The sequence below is a fragment of the Puntigrus tetrazona genome, unplaced genomic scaffold (genome assembly GCF_018831695.1).
Source record: "Puntigrus tetrazona isolate hp1 unplaced genomic scaffold, ASM1883169v1 S000000520, whole genome shotgun sequence".
Lineage (NCBI taxonomy): Eukaryota > Metazoa > Chordata > Actinopteri > Cypriniformes > Cyprinidae > Puntigrus > Puntigrus tetrazona.
This window is the reverse complement of record NW_025048156.1, coordinates 389,445-414,000: the sequence shown is the minus strand read 5'-3', so window position 1 is coordinate 414,000 and position 24,556 is coordinate 389,445. Positions and strand designations below refer to the sequence as shown.

At 33.1% G+C, this 24,556-nt stretch overlaps 1 protein-coding gene across 3 annotated transcripts in view; it reads left to right on the top strand.

Moving 5' to 3' along the window:
- The window catches only part of tpo (thyroid peroxidase), a 28,279-nt gene extending 4,089 nt beyond the window's left edge, over positions 1-24,190 (top strand). For 2 of the 3 annotated variants that reach the window (XM_043232260.1, XM_043232261.1), the window contains 10 exons: positions 958-1,030; positions 1,114-1,268; positions 2,617-2,740; positions 5,508-5,637; positions 9,225-9,413; positions 12,022-12,504; positions 18,223-18,481; positions 21,131-21,301; positions 21,439-21,676; positions 23,019-24,190. In XM_043232260.1, coding sequence (XP_043088195.1) covers positions 958-1,030; positions 1,114-1,268; positions 2,617-2,740; positions 5,508-5,637; positions 9,225-9,413; positions 12,022-12,504; positions 18,223-18,481; positions 21,131-21,301; positions 21,439-21,676; positions 23,019-23,223 — 2,027 coding nt within the window. In that variant the 3' untranslated portion in view covers positions 23,224-24,190. The remainder of the gene's footprint in view (positions 1-957; positions 1,031-1,113; positions 1,269-2,616; positions 2,741-5,507; positions 5,638-9,224; positions 9,414-12,021; positions 12,505-18,222; positions 18,482-21,130; positions 21,302-21,438; positions 21,677-23,018) is intronic. The other variant, XM_043232262.1, reaches the window with a different exon arrangement.
- The last annotated feature ends 366 nt before the right edge of the window (positions 24,191-24,556 follow it).

The following is a 24,556-nucleotide window of genomic DNA, read 5'->3' as shown; positions in this document are numbered from 1 at the left end:
GCAGTTTAATGACATTTTATACACAGGCCCTTTTTTTTTTTTTTTTTTTTTTGCAGCGATAATGTGGATTTCTGAAAGCATTTATAGCGACATCTCAGCCTTAAGTTGCTTATTGTACAATATATAGCAAACACAACCGCTATATATTGTAGTAGAAGTAATGTATAATTCATGTAATTGTTATAATTATTATTATTAATTATGTATACATATGTACTCATTAATTCATTAATGATGTGTGTGTAATAAATAATAAAATAATTATTATTATATTTCTTTTACTATATTATTATTTATGAACTGATCTATGTATATAATAAAGATGATGATAATTCAGTAATAGTTATAGTATAAATAGTAGTAGCTTATTAAGTTGTATTTTATTATTACGTAAAATATTAATAATAATATTAGTGCTGTCAAGTAACATGGGTGTGTAAAACTTGACAGCACTAATATTATTATTAATATTTTACATATATATATGTCAAATATTAATAATAATATTAGTTAAATTTATATATATATATATATATATATATATATATATATATATATATATATATATATACATTTAATATATCAATATAACATATTTTCTTAGATATATTCATGCATGTGTGTGTACCTATAAACTATATATATATATATATATATATATATATATATATATATATATATAATATATATGTGAGTGTACTGTGTATATTTATTATGTAAACAAAAACCTTTATTTTGAAATTATTTGCAATTAATAGTTTGCAATTAATACAAAGTAATATATAATATTAACTGTTTTAATTTAATGATGATAATAGTAGTCTTTTTTTTAAGTATAATATTGCTAATATTAATAATTGAAAATATTTGAACAAATTAGATATTACATTGCAACTTTTATTATCTTATTTCATTCGATATTCAATATTTGATATTACTTTATCTCTGAAAAACCAGTTGTTCCTGAGAGCTTGATTATATCATCCTTTCAAGAGAGTCTTCAGACGGTGGATGCTGCAGCTTCACGAGGGTAAAGAAGAACAGCCTATAGTCATTTGATCTCTTAATAAAGACAGCAGGGACGGTATTTCTCTCTTTTTCTCTGAGTCGCAGGTTCGATCCTCAGCTTTCGCACATGTACGCGCTCTCTAGACGGCCGGCATCAGAAACACAGCACCTCTCCAGATCAGCAGAGATCTTTCACCTGACTTTAGGGCTTTTGAAGGAGAAGGCGAGCAGGAGACATGAAAGATCACTGGCCGTGTCAGGTGAGCCTCTCACGTGTGTCTTGTCTGAATGTTATCGCAGTGAAGTTAAAGAGACGGTATTCATTTGCTCTTAGTTTTTTGGCTGTACAAGATTACTTGTCTCTAGAGCGGAGCGTGCATAATTAATACTCATGACTTATGAAGAGAAACAATCAGTCTGTGCAAGAAACTGAACTTTATTTACAACTAGCTTGAGCTTCAAGCAAACGATTCTTTAGGACAGTTTGTTTCTATGAACTGATTCGGTTTACCAGTTCATTTAACGTAATCAAGCGGCGATGTAATGCAAAAGCAATTTTATTACTGAAGCACCCAAATAATGATGTGAAATGTGAATGTTTCGCATGTCTATACACATAGGATGTATGAACATAGAAATGTAACTTCTCAATCTTATTTCTAAAATAAATCTAAAAAAAAAAAAAAAAATAAAATAAAATAAATAAATAAATAATAAATAATAATAAAAAAAAAAAAAAAAAAAAAAAATATATATATATATATATATATATATATATATATATATATATATATATATATATATATATATATATATAATGTATGTAAAAATAAAATGCTACATAATAAAATAATAAATATAAAATGCTAAAATACTCTAGAAAGTATGTCTTCATTTAAGATTTTTTTTTTTTTATATTTTGGCAGAAAATAAGATTAAAATTTTTTTGCAGCGAACTGGATCACTAACTGATTCATTCGTCACAGAATCAGATATACGTCTGTGTTTTGGTTCATGTTGAGTCGGAGTGACTGTCGGGCATCCAGAAAAGAGTCATATCTGGCAAACCGATTCACTAAAAAGAATCGGTTCAAAAAATTCAATCGTTCACAGACCGAACAGTTTGTCAGTCACTGTGGATTACAGTTAATAACGTTGGAAAATAATGTTCAGTTTAGCGATTGTTTAGCTTCGTACGACCCCAAATAGTCTCGGGTGCTTGTTATGATATGCTTTTTATAAATCTAAAAACCCTCTTTACTGTTCAATTGAGACAAAACACCACCTACATCTGAGCTGAAGGGAGTAAATTAACAGCAAACTATGCGTTTAATGAAAGCTCCTGAGCACCGATGGCACTTGATCTAACGCAGTGACATTTTAGTAGTGTCTGAACGCTTCGTGCGGCCTCCGTGGGGTATTAGCGTGTTATTCCGTGCATGTACTAGAGATTCAGCTCTATAACTGTAGAATAGCGCAGAAGCATCATCTCGGAAGTGCTTTAAATGTCAGATTTAATCAGCAGCGCCGCATCGGCGAGATCCTCTGCGGACTGTTTACCCTTCAGTGTTTGAGTTGCATTCGTAAACACATTAACTCCTTTTCAAGAGCTGCTTTCCGCCGAGGCAGCCGAGCGGATAGCCAACCTGTCTGGATGCCCTCGCGCTCTTCATCCCGGCACCTGCGCCAAAGACGGAAAATACCGCAGCATCTCTGGAGTCTGCAATAACAGGTATCTGACTCCCATCTTAATAATTCATCCATAATGCAGCGGGAGCACAGAAATCAGAACCTCGCTTTAACAGCTCCGTGGCCGTTTGTGGAGAGGAGCAGGTCGATGTGATAAGATGACCTGCGGGTCAGGGCTTTAACACCATGAGAATGACGCTAAACGGTATAAAAATGAGCATCTGAACCCAGTCATGAAAGACGTCACCGAACCTGTGCTTGTTTTCACCTGCTGCAGCTACAAAAAGTTCCTGATCAGTTTTTTTTTTTTGCTGTTTTCCAGTTTTAATATCTAAATGTCCTTCAGTGTATATATATATATATATATATATATATATATATATATATATATATATATATATATATAATGGCATATCTTACCCCTTGTTTTCGTAAAAAAAAGGTACAAAAATAAAATGTGTGTTTGTATATATATATATATATATATATATATATATATATATATATATATATATATATATATATATATATATATAAGCTAAATAATGGCATATTTTACCCCTTGTTTTCGTAAAAAAAAAAAAAAAATAATTAACTTTGTACAGATTCAGAAAAATAATGTTGTTTTCCATTTGAATTCATTTATTTTTTTGTCTGTTTTAAGCGGAAATGTAAAAATAATTGCATTTAACTTTGATATGTATCTTCAGCAAACAATACTTAATATTTAATGTAATTTCGCTTGTGTATTGATTTGAGAGCGTTTAGATGTTTTTGTTAAAATCTCGTTTTCTGAGACAAAAAAAAAAGAAGTGACAGTAGCCTACCGCTCATGCTTTGTGGGATTATATATTATTTTGACAATTAGTTTAAAAAAAGTAATATCTGATTGTGTTGCATCGAAATGAATAAAAATTCATTCATTACAGCATTTAATAATCTGTCTTAATGTTAGTTAATGATAATACAGTTGTTGGCTGTTAGTTGATGCTGATTCAGCGTTAATTAACTGATAAAAAGCACAACTGTTTTTCATTTCGGTGCATCCCTAATATATACGTTCATGTTAGTTAATACATTAATGTTAACAAATTACACCTTTTTTTATTATATTATATATATATATATATATATATATATATATATATATATATATATATATATATATATATATATATATATATATATATATATATAAACAAATAAATAATTTGATACCTCATGTATTTTTTTTTTTGACAAAATACTTAACAAGCAAGAAAAAGTACTAAATAGGAAAATTAAGTTTAAGAAAAACAAAAGAATACGTAGTATTAAGAAATACGTAGCGGTATGGAAAAAAAAAGTCTTGTCATCCAGTAAAAAAGTAATATTTAAATGTTATGAGCTTAAAACGCATAAACATAAAAATAAGGTTTACTATAAATAAATGTAAATAGTTTGTGCTCGCTTTTAACACTGTGAAAAATTACATTTTAATAAATATCTTCTTTTCCAGTAAAATATCTTAACATTCTTGAATCACGATAACTGCATACATTTTAAAGCCATCAGGTTTCTGTTTTAAGCACAAACGCACTGATCCATTTTTCTGAAAACAAGAATTTGACCTTAAATAATCTCGCATCTCGAGCAAATATATCATGATTTAAGAATGTTTGGCTATTCGTACCGAAAAACAAGACAAAAACAAACAAACAAAAAAAAAAGATTGAGCCGATAGAGCTGTCTGTGATCATATAAACAGATTTAAATCAGCATCAACTCAAGACATGTATTTTCCTTATCTTTTCTTTTATGATGCATATGATTGATTCCGTTTTGGGGAAATTAATCTCGGTTCTCCGCGCTGGCTCGGCTAGCAAGATTTATAGCATTAATTTTACATTTGCGGGAGGAAATGTACCATGTCCGTCCAGTTCTGATGCATCAAATTATACATTTTAATGCAAAAACATCATTAGTTCTCATTAAATCTGTCTTTTATGAGTAGTTGAGTGTGGTGTGACATGCATCTAATACTATTTTAAACATTTCCCCAAATTATTGTTGGAGCTAACACTATCACTGCTGTTCATACCAGAGCGTTTATTCCCATAAATCCCAAATATAATGATTAAAATATCACATAGACGCTTTTTCTTTCTGACCTGAGATCATAGGAGATCAGCTTTTTTTTATTTCACTTTTACATTCTTATGATTTCAATCATTTATAATAAAAATTTAAAATAAAAAAATATATATTTAAATTTGACATTATATGTTTTATGTTGACTTTTATATGGAAATCTTTTTTTCAGAAATATTTATTATAATATTTTTACATTTTATAAATTCATTAACCGTAATTTTTGTTTTTTTCATAACTGATTCATTTTACAACGTTAACATTATTTTCCTGTTTTCTAAATGTGAAGCTGCTTTGAAATCCGTATTGTATTAAAGCACTATAGAAATGACTTTGTGACTAAATAATTCATAAAAATTTGGCCTCTAAAACGCACATATCATATGTTATGTTACGATATTAAGTGCTTCTTATTCTAGTTCAAGACTAAAATGCATTTAAAGAATGAGAATATTTGTTTAGTGAGGGATTGCATGCTTTTTATGCCAGAAAATGAAATATACAGTATGCATTTCCATAATTAGTCGGGTCCTGTCATGTTTGAGAGAGAATTAGAGGACAATTGAGGGACGGTGCATTATTGCAGCGCTGCATCATCACCTGTAAGCTCTTATCACAGCAGTTTGTCCCTTATTTTCTTTGAAAATGCAATGCCGCGTGCATTCATCCTGTGCTTTTAGGAAGAACCCGCTTTGGGGAGCAGCCAACGCCGGCTTGGCCAGATGGCTCCCGGCGGAGTACGAGGATGGAGAAAACCAACCCAAAGGCTGGAACGCCGGACGCAGATACAGAGGCTTCCAGCTTCCTCTGGTGAGCTGCACCAGAACATCCTCACAATACACTCACAGACCGAACCGAAGCGTGGGGCGCGGGGAGGAGTCAACCGGAAACGAGCGACACGCAAATGATATGTTAATGAGCTCTTAATCGGTGGCCCTTCAACAAACGAAGGCCTGAAAAGGTTTGTGGCATCGAATGTGCTAAAAATAGTGCTTTTTTGTTTCGTAGAAATCTCTAAACACCCTTAAATCAAGATGCAAAATCTCGTTTTCGGAGAAATTCAGCAAAATACTTCAAATAAGAAGAAACGTCTGTCGGTGGGATCAGAAATCGATGTTTTCTCTTTGCACTTATTGAATATGATTTCTTGATTTAATGATAAATTCCTTCATTTTCATAAAATAAATAAGTTATTCAATGTAACTTTGGTTGTCAAATAAATTTATCTTGATTTAAAACTCTTTACACATTTGCATTGGAAAGGCTAATGAGGACAAACCTTTTTTTGTGACCATACGGTACAGTAAAAATTTTTTCATATTCTAGTGATTTGGAGCAGAGCTATTCAAGCCATTTTTAAAAAAATTGAGATCTACTGGAAGTTTAGTAATACTAGACATTTACATTTAGAGATCATATTGACATATCGTCTTCTATGCAATATTCTGCTTAACGTTTTATTTGCTCTTACATTTTTTCAAAAAGTCTTTATGGCACAAATTAGGGCCTAGAAAGACCATTAATTGAAGTTTTAGATTTATACAGTCAAGGCATTAAATGTTACATGCAGTGCTAAAAATGTATATATTGTCAATATTTTGGTTTTGTTTTCCAGTAAAAATCTCTAAACATACAGTTACTTGAGATGCAAAATGTAGATATTAAGTCCTGTTTGTTGCAATAAAAGTTCGTGCTTAAAATAAGAAAATTCTTTCAGTGGGATCAGAAATCCACTTGTTGATTTAATCATGAAATCTCATAAAATAAACCTTCTTCTTTAATGTAGTTTTGGTTTCCAAATAAATGTATCTTGATTTAAGACTCTTCAGACATTTGCATTGGAAAAAAAGAAACTTTTTTTTTTCTTCTAATCTGAAGGTACAGTAAAAATCTAGCATGTATTTATTTTATTTATTTTGTTTGTAAACTGAATTAAAAATGAATGGAGATCTACTGGAAGTACAATGAATTTACATTTAGAGACCATTTAAAATAAAAGACCAGTTTTATTTGGTCTTTTATTTTAATTTGGTCCTTTTACAAATTAAGGCTTAAAAAAGTCTTAAATTTATCATGAAAAAGTCTTGCCATTAAATTTACTGCAATATATATATATATATATATATATATATATATATATATATATACATATATATATATGTATATATATATATATATATATATATATATATATATATATATATATATTTTTTTTTTTTTCAAAAAAACAAAAACATCCTTAAATTGAGAGACACTTACTTGAGATGCAAATTAGTCCAGAAGTTTAGAAAAAAATACTTGTCAATGAGGTAAAAAAAAATAATAAATTAATTAAAAAAATTTAATTCAAGACTGACTATATGTTGTTTTTTTGATCAGTGCCACTTCTCAGGTTTTCTTCTCAAGTAAACACATTTTAATTAAATTTTTAATTTGCACTGGAAAACAAGGAAAAATAGTAATTGGGTGCAAAGCTGCATTTTTCATATAATTTTTCATTTATTTATTTTATCCTGCATACATAAGCAGACGATTTACATCAAAAACTCTGTGAACGTCTGCCAAATAAGCTTGAGAAAGGTTGCATACGAAACACCTCAGAAGAGCTGGATCTCACATCTACCTGTGACACATCGGCCTTTCCCTGCTCTATTACCGCATTAAAAATGCAACGCTGTGGCTGTTTTAAATATGCACGACCCCTTCATCCCGAGCGCAGAGAAACAGGAGCGTCGCTGCCATCGCGCCTCGCCCAAACTATTTTTTTAATGAGGCGAAGGCTGCAGCACTTCAGTGCAAGAAAACGCCGGGACAAATGTTCACATTCTCACATCTCACATTGTGCACGAGCGCAAAAACACTTCGGTCTGATTTCGCCGCATAGCGCTTTAATTGCTAGTGGTTTTAATGACATTTTAACAGGTAAACAAACACTGGCGGAGGGGTTTAATGAGGTTCCCCTGTCTGCCCGCACACACACACACACACACACACACACACACACACACACACACAGAACATCGTCTTATCAGGGCTCGCTTTCATGCATTCATTTTTATTCACCGCAGCAAAACCTCGTGTTTATTTGCTTAAACACAACTGCATCAAATGATTCCGTTATGAGGGTACTGTATCATATTTGATGCACGGAAACCTGTTGCATGCAATCTGCTCCATGCCTTCTGTCATCTCTTTTTTTTTTTGCAGTGAAAGATATTTTAGTGTCATTTTACAAATTACATTATATGCCTGTGCTGGTGTATTATGCATTATATGTTTGTATAATTTCAATCTCAGCTTACTAAAACGTATTATCGGAGATATAGAGTGACCCCTGATCATTTTACATTTATATTACATTTAGTCATTTAGCAGACACTTTTATTGTTAAGTGACTTGATATTGGAAGCTATAAAAATCAACAAAAGAGCAATGATATCGTCACCAAATTGCATTTTTTGAAAATTATATTTATAGAATGAGTAAATAATTAAATACTTAAAGCTAATACTAGAATTTATTTAATGAAATGTCTATATTTTATATATTTATAGAAATGTTTTGGCATTGAAATAACTTATCCATACCTGCAAGGTTCTATGCTTTTTAATTTTAGCTTAAGTTTTAATAATTGTATTTGCTTGCTTTATTTTTTCAATTAAATTTGGGTGATTTTATTATTTAATTCAACTTAACTAAAAGTAACAAATAATTCAATATCTATATGAATAAAAAGTAGCTTATTTTTTTCTTCGCATTACTGTAAATCATATAAGCCATAAAACACCAATGTATCAAATATGGCATTTGACAATAAACGTTTCTCATTTGTCTAAATGTTAAATAAAATGTTTGCTTTAAAATAAAAAAAAATACAAAAATACAAAAATAAAATAATTAAAGTTTTTTTGCTGTGTGTATCGTGGCTCTAAGTAAATGAAGACATCCAGAAAATTTGCCATGTATAAAGTTATTGTTATTTTTAAGAGTCAACTCTTTTTTAAAGCAAAATTAGCATATTCCCTGCCCACTTTTTTTCCGAGTTGGTCTGAATGAAAATGCAAATTCATTCCTCACCACTAGGTGTCGCTTTTGGAGCGATAAAAGCTCACAAACACTGCTTTAAACAAAATCACCAGAGTCGTCTGCAAAAATTCATCCTTGAACGAATCTTTCGGGAGTCACTGAACAAATACGGTAAAACTAAATGTATGTTATAAGACCCCCGAAAGTGTTTTTTGACCTTGAACTGCATGTCAGCCTGTCTGGGACTTTCATAACCCATCATTTTTCTATCGTTTCACATCAGGCTTCACAAACCCCTAAACAGTACAGTGAGTATCACACATGCTATATATCAACATCTATATACTCTCTTTTATTTCCAATGTCTGAAGGTTCGAGAAGTGAGTAATAAAATGGTGGGCAGCTCCAGCATGGCCGTGCCGGAGGACAGCTCTTACTCCCAGATGCTGGTGGACTGGGGTCAGTACATCGACCACGACATCTCCTTCACTCCTCAGAGCTCCGGCCGAAGCCGCTGTCTGCAGACCTGCAGCAACGCAGAGCCCTGCTTCCCCGTGCAGGTAAAGCTGCGGCAATCATCCATATCAATTCACGAAAACGTTTTGCTTCCGTCGCTCAAATCGTGCCATTCACGTTACGGTAGAAATGTTTGAACTCTAGTCATTTTGTTATGCGCTTTCGTCGTCATCATCATTTATGCTTGTTTATATATCTGATTCGGATTTGAACTTCGGAGCATGTGTTGCGAAACAAAACATAAAAAGTATATACTAATATATATATCCCTTAAAAAAATATCCTCGCAGAAAAAAAATAAATAAATAAATAAAGGTTGTTGTATTTATTTTATGCTATTTTTTAAATTTTTATTATTTATTTTGGATTTAATTTGACTAATGTTGATGATTTTTTCAGAAAGCATTTTTAAATTTAAATTTTGCATTTAATGTTCATCCAATATTTTATTTGTTTCATTTTATATTATGTATATAATGATGTACAGTACAATAACAGGGTCATATTTTAGGGTAATAGCTTTTGGAAGAAATGCAGTGGCATTAAAATAAAACTTTTTAAAATGAATTAATTAAAATGAATTAACTATTAATTCTAATAATTTTACATGCTTTGGGTATTTGATTTTATCGCTGTTCAATTTTTACATTTAGTACATATTTATTTCACTTAGTTGCGTAATATTCTTATTTAATTGTATTGTTTTATTACATTTATTTTCATTTTATGTATATATTAACCTACTGCATAACTCCTTTAGGTTAAAAAAGAATATAAACAGCTTCGTATGTCAACGCTCGAATTTATCGATGTTCTAAGAAACTTTTTTGACACTAAAACAGAACTATTCTACAGTACCTTCACCTGATTGGCTCTTTGACTTCGAGGGCGGGGCTTCCGTTCTTACAGTCTCGCTCGTTGTTCTCCTGAGGCTCCGTCTCTTCTGTTGTGTATTATTAATCACGAGCAACATCTATTTTCACACGGGAGTCACCGGCAGCTAGTTTTCTGCTATTGACTGGATAAGACATTCCCCCAGACATTTCATTAGAATTATCTCAGGCTCTGACACCGCGTGTCAAGGAGCGGGTTGCAGCGCTCATTTTTTCGACTTCATTGACAGAAGTTCATTTAGTTGAAGCAGATAAAATGCCACGCGTTTCCTCCGAGGCGAACTCATTGTCTCACGCTCTCTTTGTCTGATCTTGACGGCCCGTGATGAGTCAGACGCGGGAATACATTCGAGTCGGAGGACAGTTCAAGACTGCCGGTTCGGAACCGCCGAGATGAGCCCGGAAACGTGGCTGAGGCCTATAATTAAAAAGAAAATATATCGCATTGATTACTTCTTTATCTCCGGCGAACCTCAAACGCCGCGGAAAAATGGGGGTCACGGCAGCACCTTATTGTCGGTGGCTCTGGATCCTTCGGGGCTGGAAATGCTCATAAAATGTGGCGGTTTGTGAGTAATCTCACTGTCCCCAGCCAGAGGCGACCAGGACACTTCCATAGATATACAAAATAGCATTTTATTCTCGCCCACCCTGCATACTGCATACTAATACGCTTCGTGACGGACCGCATGCTCCACGGCAACAAATAAACAAAAAGATCTGAGACTTGATGTTGAGTTCACTGAAAGAGATTAATTGGGATGAAACATGATTAATATAGAAATCTGAAACTGTAATTATAAAAAAAAGCATTATCATTAACTGATACTAAAATTACACCATTATGGAATTAACCCTGACCCTGGAGTCATTTTTCGATCATTTGAAGAGATGAATAAATAAGCTTTCCATTGATGTATGGTTTGTTAATCTTAAAAAAAAAAATAAAATAAAATATATATATATATATATATATATATATATATATATATATATATATATATATATATTTTTTTTTAACATATATATATATATATATATATATATATATATATATATGTATATATATATATATATATATATATATATATGTATATATATATATATATATATATATATATATATATATATATATATATATATATATATATATATATATATATATATATATATAATTAATTAATAATTATTATTATTTATTTATTTTTAAGAAAAAAATTTATTGCATTCAAAGTTGTCCAAATGAAGTTCTTAGCCATGCATAATACTAATCAAACATTAAGTTTTAATATAGGATTTCAAGTTTTCTTTCTCTTTGGAGCACTGACGCTGCTAGCGCATAGATGAGATCCGTAACTTGCTAAAAGTAAAGTTTTAAAAACAAAGAGATATTCTTTATAAAAGGCATGCCTTTTCCACATCCCCCTAAAACGACTCGTTTAAACACGCCCCCACTTCTCTACATCCTTTTCATAACTCCGCCCAAATGCTTACGTAAAGAATGTGGTCGGAGCTATTATTCTGTCTGTAGCGTTGCTGCGGGCGCCATGTTCTGGAGACGCTAAGCTTGTTTTTTTAAACCATTACGTAGAGATAATGAGAATTCCATATATTTTATATAACACTCTATATGACTCTCTAAATATGTTTTTTTGATATTGTTCTGCCTTCACACTTACATTTATTGAATTGATAATAACGCTTTAAGGCGTAACAGAATCCGAGCAAGTACAAAGTCATTTTGTTTTCTCTTTCCCAGATCCCCAAGGACGACAAACTGTCCGGCAGTAAAAGCTGTCTCCCGTTTTTCCGCTCTTCCCCCGCCTGTGTTAACGTTCACGCGGCTCTCCAGCGGCAGCAGATGAATTCGGTCTCGTCCTTCATCGACGCGTCCTCCGTCTACGGCTCCTCCGCGGCTCTGGAGGAGAGCTTGAGAAACCTGTCCAGCGCTGAAGGTCTGCTGGCTGTGAGCGGTCAGTACAGCGATGGTGGCCGGCCGTACCTGCCCTCCGCGGGGCCCTCGGCGTGTCTCCAGGAGCCCGGCTCGGGGCCGGCGGAGCGGGTCGAGTGCTTCACGGCCGGAGACAGCCGGGTCAACGAGATCCTGCCCCTGTCTGTCCTGCACACGCTCTGGGTCAGAGAACACAACCGGCTGGCCGGACGCCTGGCACGGCTCAACCCTCGCTGGGGGTCAGAGGTCATCTATCAGGAGACGCGCAAGATCATCGGGGCGCTGCATCAGGTAACACGCACACAACCGGCTTAAACAATGTGCTCGTTCCAACCTGGTCTCGTAAAAATATGCACGCTGTATTCATTTGTGTGAAAAGGAATAACAGTTTCACTGCATTTCTTTTGGAAACTGTTCATTCGCAATAAATAAATGAAAACAACATAAATATAAATGAACCCAAAAATAGGGAACATTTATACGAATTGGTTATTAAATTAAAATACAATTAAATCAATTAAAATGTATATAATTTCTTTTATTAAATGTGTGCTATAATATATTCATTTATTAATCAATAAGCTTAAATGTATACGTAAAATTAACAAAAAACAAAAATATATTCATTAATTTGTCTATTAATTTCTGTGTGATATCATACATTATAATGTATATTTTTATATTAATTTATTATACTTGTTAACTAAATGTTACATTTGTTTTATATATATATATATATATATATATATATATATATATATATATATATATACATATGTATATGAATTTATTATATATAACAAATAAATGTTCATTAGCAAAACAATTAAAATGCAGTACACTATGGTATTTTTTATATTATTTATTATAACCATGTTTTATGAATTATTTTGATGTAAATTTGATATATATATATATATATATATATATATATATATATATATATATATATATATAATTTTTTTATAATTTTTTAAAGGAGGAGGAGGCTCGAATCCTATTATCAAAATCTAAAACGTAGTAAAAAACATTTTTTTGACAAAAATAATTTCTTTGGCGATGAAAAATTGCCTCCACAAGAAAATTTATGCAAAATAAATTCCATAAATTACTTCTGCCTGACAAACATGACCTCTGATGAGCAATTACTGATTCTGAACATCCACAGTCGAGGGTCTCTTTGTCTCTGCTGACCAAAACTCACACATCAGCAGGAAAAATCTAAAATCACAAGACTGTCAGATCCAGACGTGTGTTTCCACCTGTGCTAAACACCGCAGTGTCTCTACTGTTTAAACTAAATGTGATAAGTTGTAGCTTGCTAAACCATGCCATCACCATATTACTGATGTGTTAAGACATGCTAGCAGTGTTCTTAAAAATAGTTGCTAGTAACATTTTAAATCACGATAACACATGCTAAACATGTTAACGACATGCTAAAACATGCTAGCAATGTGCTAAATCATGCTAACACTGTGCCTCCTACATACACAGATTTAACAGTGTGTTAAATCATGCTATCAGTGTGTTAAAATTAGAGAAACATGCTGACAAAGTGCATGCTACGTTAGCGTGCTAAATCATGTTGACAGCACGCTCAATACATTAGCGATCATGCCAGCAACGCGATAAATTATGTAAGCGACATGCTAGCAACTCACTAGCAATGCGCTACCTCATACCAGCAACATGTTAAGTCACGCTAGCTACAGGTTAGATCACACTAGCCACATGTAAAACGTGCCAGCAATGTGTTATATCATAAAAATACGGTAAACCGAGCAAGCAACCTGCTAGCAACATTTTAGCAAATAGTTTAAGCCAACATCGCAGCTATTGATCAAACTCGACTAGTTACAGTGCTGTCACAGTTTTTGATGCATCACAGACTCTTTTGGATAGATCAGTATTCAGTATTTTAATAACTATCTTGAAACGGCGCACAGAACGAAGCTCGGCAGATTGATAATGTCCTTTTCAAAGCGGATCGTCTGTGATCAGATCTGAGCATGTTTATTGTTTGTACTGTATACCCGGTTAGTGATAGACTAGTTAAAGCGGTTAGTCCCTCAGCGGCGAGGCTCACTCTGAGCTTTTCTCTTTTCTGAAAGCGTCCAATTAAAGCTTATCTGCAGTTAGAGAAAGAGTGTGTGCTTCGGGCGCTTTACTGTTACTGAGATACCGCTTTTATTCATGTATTTTAGTACAGCAAGTATAGAATGTTTACACACACACACACACAGTTTTTTATTCTAAAGAAAAAAAAAAAAGTTCATCAGTCTTTTTATTTATTTTTTTAATATTCCTATATTTTATTAATTTAAATTTTTAGCTACATCAGGTAAAAAAAATGTTTGCCTTGGTAACACATTTTATATTTTATTTATATTTTCTATCCATAAAAAAAAAAATGATAATTTGATTATTGCATTTTTATTTAGTTTTTCAAGGAAGAGGATTAGAGCCGAGCAATAATTTAACAAAATGAAAATATTTCAATATTAAAGCTGTTAAGTTTACGAGAAAAAAGTCAAAATAAAATGTTGAGAATAAACTAGATAAATTAAAAGAAAAAAGTCATTACATTTTGAGAAAAATGTGAGAATAAAATAGTTCAATTATGCAAAAAAGTCACAAACTTTGAGTTTATTCTGAACATTTTATTGAAACTTTTTTCAATTGAAAACCTTGGGTTTCTTCTAAAAATGAATGACTTTAATCTCATAATTTAACAAATTTATTCTCAACATTTTATTAAAAAATGTTTCTCAAAATGTAATGATTTTTTTCTCCCAATTTCATAATTTTTTTTCTTGAAATGTAACAAATTTTTATCTCAGAATTTTATTTATTTTTAAAATTAGTATGTTTATTTTCAACATTTTATTTTGACCTTTTCTTCAAAATGTAACTTTTGTTTCTCGAAAAATGTACAGCTTTAGTACATAAAATTAAATAATAATTAAAATGTTGCCTTGTCAACTAGATTTATTTTTCAGTTTATATATACACTATATAAACACTTCGACGAAAATGATAAATGCTGACTTGGCAAAGCTTAAGCACTAAAATTACTAAAGCTAAAACTCAAATAAAAATAAATGGAAATGATTTATTTGTTATTATTTTTATTAATTATTCGAAGCAAAAAATGATAAGAAAGTGTGACGTGCGTGAATAAGCGCTGTTTTTGGAGTCAGCTTTAGTAAGAAACTTTGCAAGGGTTTTTGAGTGCACTTAAACGATGGACCTGATGAAGGGGGCGCCGGGCAGCAGAATCAAGTCCTCTCTGCGTGAAGCAGACGGAGAAGCAGATATGCAGCACCGGGCAGAGAAGAGATTGAGGGATTAAAGGCCTCCAGGCGTGGAAGTAAAGCCCTGGTCCTCTCCGAATCAAAGACACATTTGACGTCTCTCACATGCGTCTCCGAGGCTGAATGCTGCCCGGCTCCGTGAATTAAAGGCACTCTAAAGCAGCACAGAAAGCATAGAAATGGCACACTTCAAATGGAGCGCAGTGTTTTAACGACGTCCCGCAGGGGCCGACTACACACAGTCTCCAGCGCTGCTCTTTTACGTCAGTCAGACACGCTTCTGAAACATCTCCACGTGTAACGCTGGACCATTTTCATAAACAGCGATAAGACGGGATGAATATTTGAGGCGTATCACAGCGGGAAAGAGTCGCGCGATCTCATCTAATCTCCAGGCACAGGACGTCCCAAACGGCCGTCTCGCAGAATGCACTGCAATTAAAATAAATGAATAAAAATAAAACTTACCTTGGCAAGTGAAAGAAGTACTAACGTTAAAAAAAGTGCAAATCAAATAAAAATAATGATATATTTTGTATTCTTTCTTTCCTCAATCAGAAATTAAATACAGGTGTAATTACATATCGGTCTTTCCCCCCAAAAAGTACAATTTAAAACATGTAGGCAGATGAAATAAAAATGTAAATGTAAATACATAATAGTTCAGGCCACTTAATATAACATGGGACCGAAAAAAGTTAATAGATATTAAAAAATATAGATATTAAGTGAAAACCAGACATAACCTTAAGATCCAATATTAAATTGACTAAAACTAACACTGAAATAAAAATAAATGTTTTTTATTATTATTTTTATTTTTTTTAATTCATTCTTTCCTTAACCAGTGTAAACGGATCAACCCAACAGTAAGATCTCTGCGTCACGCTGGACTATTTTCATAAACAGTGATAAGACGGGATGAGTTTTTGAGGTGTATCACAGCGAGAAAGAGTCGTGTGATCTCATCTTATCTCCAGACCTCCATCATCTCACAGAGAATACACACCATCCCCGAGAACCGAGATGAAGTGAGCTTCAGAATCACATAATACAATAACAAAATGACTAAAGCTCATTTTAAAATATGAAAACAGGAACATAAAAGCTAATTCAAAATAATAATATCAACAATAATTTACTATTAGCCACACTACACTATACTATACTATACTACTATATATAGCCTACAATACAATGCTATGCTATACTATTACCCTACTATACTATACCATAGCACACTACACTACACTACACTACACTATACCACACTAAACTATACATAGCCTATTATGCTATGCTATGCTATACTATACTATACTATACACAGCCTACTATGCTATGCTATACTATACTATACTGTACTGTACTACTATACTATATATAGCCTACTATACTATGCTATGCAATATATACCCCACTATACCACACTACACTTTACTACATTATGCTATGCTAAGCTATACCACACTAAACTATATAATACATAGCCTACTATACTATATATAGCCAACTATGCTATGCCACACTGCACTATACTATACTACTATATATAGCCTACTATACAATGCTATGCTATACTATTACCTTACTATACTACACCAAACCACACTACACTACACTACACTATGCTATACCACACTAAACTATACATAGCCTACTATGCTGTGCTATACTATATTATACACAGCCTACTATGCTATACTATACTATAATATACTATACACAGCCTACTATGCTATGCTATACTATACTGTACTACTATACTATATATAGCCTACTGTACTATGCTATGCTATACTATTACCCTACTATACTACACTACACTACACTATGCTATACAACACTAAACTATACATAGCCTACTATGCTATGCTATGCTATGCTATGCTATACTATACTATACTATACTATACTATACACAGCCTACTATGCTATGCTATGCTATACTATTACCCTACTATACCACACTACACTGTACCACACTACGCTATGCTAAACTATACCACACTAAACTATATAATACATAGCCTACTATACTATATATAGCTTACTATGCTATGCCACACTACACTATACTATACTACTATATATAGCCTACTATGCTATACTGTAGCACAAAACACTATATTAGACTAAACCAAAGACTGTAGAATACACAAGACATGTCACTCGTATAGTTTTGGGAAACAGGGATTAAAATGTCTGACCAATCCCAAGCAGTCCCGCCTTCTAAATAAAACAGCCAATCACTGATCTGTGAAGTCAGTGCATCACCGCATCTGCGGACAGTTCCGGTTGCTATAGAAACAGTCAGCATTCTGAGATGTGCTTCTAGGACTGCACACTGGCAAAAAATAAGCTATTTCTGCAAAAAAACAACAATTATCGCACAGTTGTTGTTATATTTCATTGGTGATTTTAAATATAAAATTTAATCATAATCTTAGTGAACAGTTCGGGAGAATTTGATGTTTCCCAATACAAAGAGATAGGAGCTGCATGTGGATGCCAGAGAAGCCTTTCAAAGATTTATGCTAAAATAACAGTGCCAAAATGTCAGACGTTAGTGATATGTTGATCATAAATACATAATGTTGATATGTTAATAAAATGTAAAAAATATCCAGAAAAAATTTGCAGGTCTTGCAAAAGAGATACCGACTCTCTCTGTATATTGTTGTTCTTGCAGATCATAACCATGAGGGACTATGTTCCTAAGATCATGGGGCGGGAAGCGTTTGAAGAGTATATCGGGCCGTACTCGGGCTATGATGAGTCTGTGAACCCGTCTGTGTCAAACGTTTTCTCCACGGCTGCGTTTCGCTTCGGTCACGTGACCATCTCACCTATCCTCAGGAGACTGAACGAGAGCTTCCAGGAACACCAGCGCTTCTCCTCGCTGAGCCTCCAGCAGACCTTCTTCAGCCCCTGGAGACTCGTCAGAGAAGGTGAACATCACAGACACCAGCACACATTCATGACAGGCCTGTGATGATCACTCTATAGTTTGATCCACTCTCCATCAAAAACTGTACAGTGCAACAAATCTCACTCTTCACTGATTTGCTTCGGTAAAATGTAATAAAATGTATTATATATCGCAAAAAAATTTAAATAGCCTATAAGTTGTAACTAATGTAAAGTAATTATTATGAGTGTTATGAGCTTTGCCTTAATGCACTGGTAGATTTGTCTGTTATGGATTTTTGAAAATGATCTTTCATGCAGTGTGTAACACGGCTCTAAAGATTCATTTTTAAAACACGATGACCTCAAAATGAAAAAGTAGCCTACTGCCGCCCACTTGTTGGTCTTTTATTGGTCTGAATGAAAATGTAATTTCATTCTTTACCACTAGGTGCTACTTTTGGAGCAATAAAAACTCACAAACACTGCTTTACATAAAATCGACCAATCACCAGAAGAGTCTGGAAAAATGAGTCATTAAACAAATCATTTGAGAGTCACTGAATTAATAAGGTAAAAAGAAATCAGACATTATAAGAAAAGTGTTTTTTGACCTTGTATACATGTCAACCTGTTGTCTCGGACTCCCAAAACCAAAATATGAACCTTTCATAACCCATAATAGGGGCACTTTAACTTATTTTTAACTTATTTATACTTACAGTAATGAAAACTGCCAGTGCGAAGATGTAACGCAGTGTTGATTCTCAAGAAAATTACTCTTGTTTGAAGAATATTTTAACTGGCATATAAATCAGTTTATATTTGCTGTATACATGATTGTGTTACTTGTTATTTTAGTTTTCCAGGCAAAGTATTTTTCATTTTAAGCTTGAAATATATATTAAAATACTATATAGATTAAATATTAAATTATGATTAAATAAAAATTAACAATTATAATTAAATTAAATTAACAAACAAACTTAAAACAACTTTTTTATGCCTCTTATCTTAATATTTTGTGTGTGTGTGTGTGTGTGTGTGTGTGTGTGTGTATAATTAATCACCAAATTAGGTTGTATGTAAGTTGTATTAGGTTGTATATATAGATTTTTATGATACAATAAAATTAATACAATAAAACAAAACATTACTACAGTACAAATGTTGCTGTTAATTGAAATAACATATTAGCAAATGACAACCATAAAGAGAACATGAAAAAATAAATAAAATAAAAAATATATATATAAACTAAAAATACAAAGAACAAAAATGACACAATTTCTAGTAAAGAAAGATATTAATAAAATGCAAAGGCTAAAAATAAAAATTGATTGAAAATATTAATTGATACAATAGTGTAGAAATTCATGTAAAATAATGTTTTTATATGTTTTTGTATTCTTACACTACACTATGTTATACCACACTATACTATACACAGCCTACTATGCTATGCTATGCTATGCTCTATTATACTATGCTATTCTATACTATACTATACTATACTATACTATACACAGCCTACTATGCTATGCTATGCTCTATTATACTATACTGTACTATACTATACTATACTATACTATACTATACTATACTATACACAGCCTACTATGCTATGCTATGCTCTATCATACTATACTGTACTGTACTATACTATACTATACTATACTATACTATACTATACTATACTACACACGGCCTACTATGCTGTTCTATGCTATACTATACTGTACTACTATACTATATATAGCCTACTGTGCTATGCTATGCTATTACCCTACTATACCACACTACACTACACTACACTATGCTAAGCTATACCACACTAAACTATATAATACATAGCCTACTGTACTATATATATAGCTTACTATGCTATGCCACACTCCACTATAATATACTGATATTATATAGCCTACTATACAATGCTATGCTATACTATTACCCTACTATACTATACATACCACACTGGTGTACCACACTAAACTATACATAGCCTACTATGCTATGCTATACTATATGTACTGTACTACTATACTATATACAGCCTACTGCACTATGCTATGCTATACTATTACCCTACTATACCACACTACTATACTACACTATATATATATATATATATATATATATATATATATATATACAACTAAAACAAAAATGGCAATTTCTAGTAAAAGATATTAAGAAGATGTAAACCAAAGGCTAGAAATAAAAATTTATTGAAAATATTAATTGATACAACAGTGTAGAACTTAATGTAAGATAATGTTTTTGTTTGTTTTTGTATTCTTATTTGACTTGACCTAAGCATGACTTGATGAAAACTCCTGTGAGTAGATGTTTCTTCCGCCAGATGTTCTTCTTATGCAAAATATTGAAATGCATCCGTTGATGATGAAATGTTTGAGGGCAGGCTGACTTCGTTATCCGCTGATTGATGCTGACATGTCCAGGCAAGGGACAGAAATATTGAACATGTCAATATTAAATTATTACTGCAGCTACTGGCAGACTCATTAATGAAGCACTGAATAATTTCTCTCGTTTGGCTGGTAACTGAATGATTTATAGTTAGAAGTTCAGATCAGTTGCACATCTAGAGGACATTTGACAGACTGATCGCTGTTGCTGTTTACCGGGGGAACGAAGTTAGTAGCTTTGATTGATGTGCTCCTCAGGTGGGCTGGATCCGGTCCTGCGGGCTCTTCTGGGTCGACCGGCTGCCCTCCAGAACCAGGAGCATCTCATGACAGAAGACCTGACCCAAAGACTGCTGGTTCTCAACATCCCAGACTCTCTGGATCTGGCTGCTCTGAACCTGCAGCGTGGACGAGATCACGGCCTGCCGGGTACACTAGGGTTAATATTACCATGCACTAACTGAACGACAGGAGTACATAACGATTCATGCAATTGTTAGAGGATATAAAATACTTGGTGTCGGATAAACAGGCGATCCTAAAAGCTGACCCTAGTTCCGTTCCAGGTTACAATGACTGGAGGGCTTTCTGTGGGTTCGGCCGAGTTGAAAGCCGATCGGATCTCATGGAGGTGGTGGGCAGCGGTGATTCGGTGCAGAAGGTAATGGATGTTTACGGTCATCCGGACAACATAGACGTGTGGCTGGGAGGTCTGCTGGAGCGTCCGGCGTCCGGAGCCAGGACCGGCCCGCTGTTCGCTTGCTTGATCGGGAAACAGATGAAGGCGCTAAGAGAAGGAGACAGGTGCGCTGCTCGGAGACTGACCTCAGCTGCTTCAGATAAACGAGTCCTTCCTGACCGTACACTCACTTTCTTACTCAGGATTTTGTCTTGTTTTCGGGTGAAAATGTGTGAACATTCTTAAATCAGCATAACGTTTCCTTGAGATGCAAAATGATGCAAAAGTCTCGTTTGCATGACTCTCACGAACTGGATCTTTTGAGTGAATCGGTCGAAAAGACTCACAAGTCAATTTTAAACTAAAGATTTATTGGGTTGCTTTGGGCTCATTCGGATCAGTTTTTTTTAAAAATCAGAAACGGTTCTTTAATTAATCAAAATAAATAAAAAAAAGTCTTTTTGACTGATTTTCTCAAAAGAACCAGATTGTAAACTGCAAAAAAAAAAAAACACTTTTCTTACATTTTTTGTCTCGTTTCCAGCCAAAATACAAAAAATCTTTACATCACGGAGGATTTTTTCTAAGCAAGTAACATTATTGTTTTTTTTAGGGAAAAACAGTCCAAATTATGTACGTTTTTGCACACACACACACATTTCTTGATATAATATTTTGGCTGGAAAGCATTTTTTTTTCAGTGCAGTTGTAGTTCAATTAATGCAACTCTCATAAACTGATTCATGAGTCTTTTTAACCAGTTTGCTTAAAATCAATTTCAAAGTCACGAATAGTTTGCTAAAGCTTTATTCAGATCTGAATTTTACCATTAATGATTATTTAATAAAAATATTAAACATTAAATTACAAAAAAAAATCATGACAGTTGCAGTTGTAGTATAATTAGTGCAATTCTCACGAACCAATTCAAAGTACAAAAATAACCCTCATGATTCAAATTCAGACTAATGAGGGGTTTTTACATTTTAAGGTAAGTTACAAAACTTTTTTTTTTCTGACCTTGTCACTGACTTCCTCAAAAAAGTCAGTTCATAAGCTGGAGTTGAATCAGAGCAACTTTCATGAACTGATTCTTTTTTGCGATTCATCGATTTCAGACTAATGGGTTTATGTAAGGCTCATTCACATCAGGGTTGAGCAGAAATGGTTCTTTAATTAAAAATATGAAATATTAAGATGAATTAAAATGACTCTTTTGGTTTTGTTTTTTTTTTTGCCTCGAACCGATTGCTTCAAAAGAACCGGTTCATAAGAGTTGCAACTGTAGTACAATTAGTGCAACGCTCATATACTGATTCTTTATAGTGAATCGCCAAAAAGACTCGGCCTACATATTATAATTTTCCCTTAAATATTCACACTGGAAAGCAAGACAAAAAAAAGTTGTCTTAGTTTAGTCGTATTGATAGGAATAAGGCATGGCATCAGTCAAACTCCATCTTTCAGATTCTGGTGGGAGCGTCCCGGTGTGTTTTCCCCGAAACAAAGACAGGAACTCCAGACACACTCTCTGTCTCGTGTGATCTGTGATAACAGCGGCGTGACGGAGGTTCCTCTCGACGCTTTCAGACGCTCATCTTACCCCGAGGACTTCGTCTCCTGTGGGAACGTCCCATCGATGGACCTAGAGGCGTGGAGGGATCATCTGTGACGAGATGGGTTCAACGGTTTTGTTTTTTCTAATTTTAGTTTTGTCTACTGACAAAGGCTGCAGTTGTTGGAGTAAAATGACTGTAAAAACTGAAAAAGGTTCAATTTAAAGTAGCTGTTTTCTATAGAAGCCTGTTTCCACCATTGAATAAAACAAAATGTTATAGTATAAACTTGTAACTGCAATTGTCTTTATATCCCTTTATATTTTGTCTGCATATTCACTTTATGACTCACAATCGTGTGAGTTATAAATACACTTTTATCTCACCATTCAGACTCTTTTTCTCCAATTTGAGTGATAAAATTTTTTTTTCTCAGAATTGTTATTTTTTGTTAGTTATAAAGTCCAACATAAAGGGAAAAAAACGATGTATTTTCAGAATTGCGACTATATCTCACAATTTTACCTTTATGACTCGCAATTGCAAGTTTACATCTCGTAATTCTGACTTTACAACTTGCAACAGAAATTCTTTATATGTCACAATTCTGTGAAAAAAGCCAAAAAACGAAAAAAATTTTTTTACACATTTTTACCCAAATTTTTACTGTTTTAATTTTTTATTCAGCGGGCTTTTATGTACTTCTCGGAAATATGCTTAAAAGACATTTCGGTAATTAAATTGAGAAAAAGTCCAAATGTATTTGAGCTATACTGTACTCCTATTATCCGTGTTTTCGTTGTTAAGAGGCTGAAACACATCTGTGTTTCCAAAAAAAACCCAGTGAAGAAGAAAGTGAAAGAACAGATGCTTCCACGTGTAATCTCACACGATCATCAGACATGAAACAGCATCAAAACGCTGCGACGTTATGAAATAAAATGTCACCAGTGAAGTAATATTGACTGTCAAGCTTCAGGATGTTGATCGACTCCAAATATTTAATTTTTCCTTTTTTTTTATGAAACTTGCCCACATTCAAGTGTTTCATGAAGCCAGAATAAAATGTTTTTGTTGACAAGATACCTTGTTCTTTCTTCTTCATGTGTTGTATCTTCAGATACTCATATAATAAAATATATGCAGATTAATTTTTAAATAGGCACATAGCAGTATGCTTAAAGTGTGATGTAAAGTTCACTTAGTACACATTCAGTATAAAACTATTAAACAATTTTTTTCTTGAAGACTATGCTTCAAAGTGTACTAAAACTGCTACAAGTATTTATTAAGGTTCACTTTTAATATAGTTGCAGTACAAACTAAAACACAGATGTAAACTAGTAGCGTACTCAAAGTTTACTACTGTTATACTTTAAAGTGTACTTTTATATACTAGAAAGTGAGCCAATTAAGTCCCAGTGAGTATTGAAATAGTAAACTTTTTAC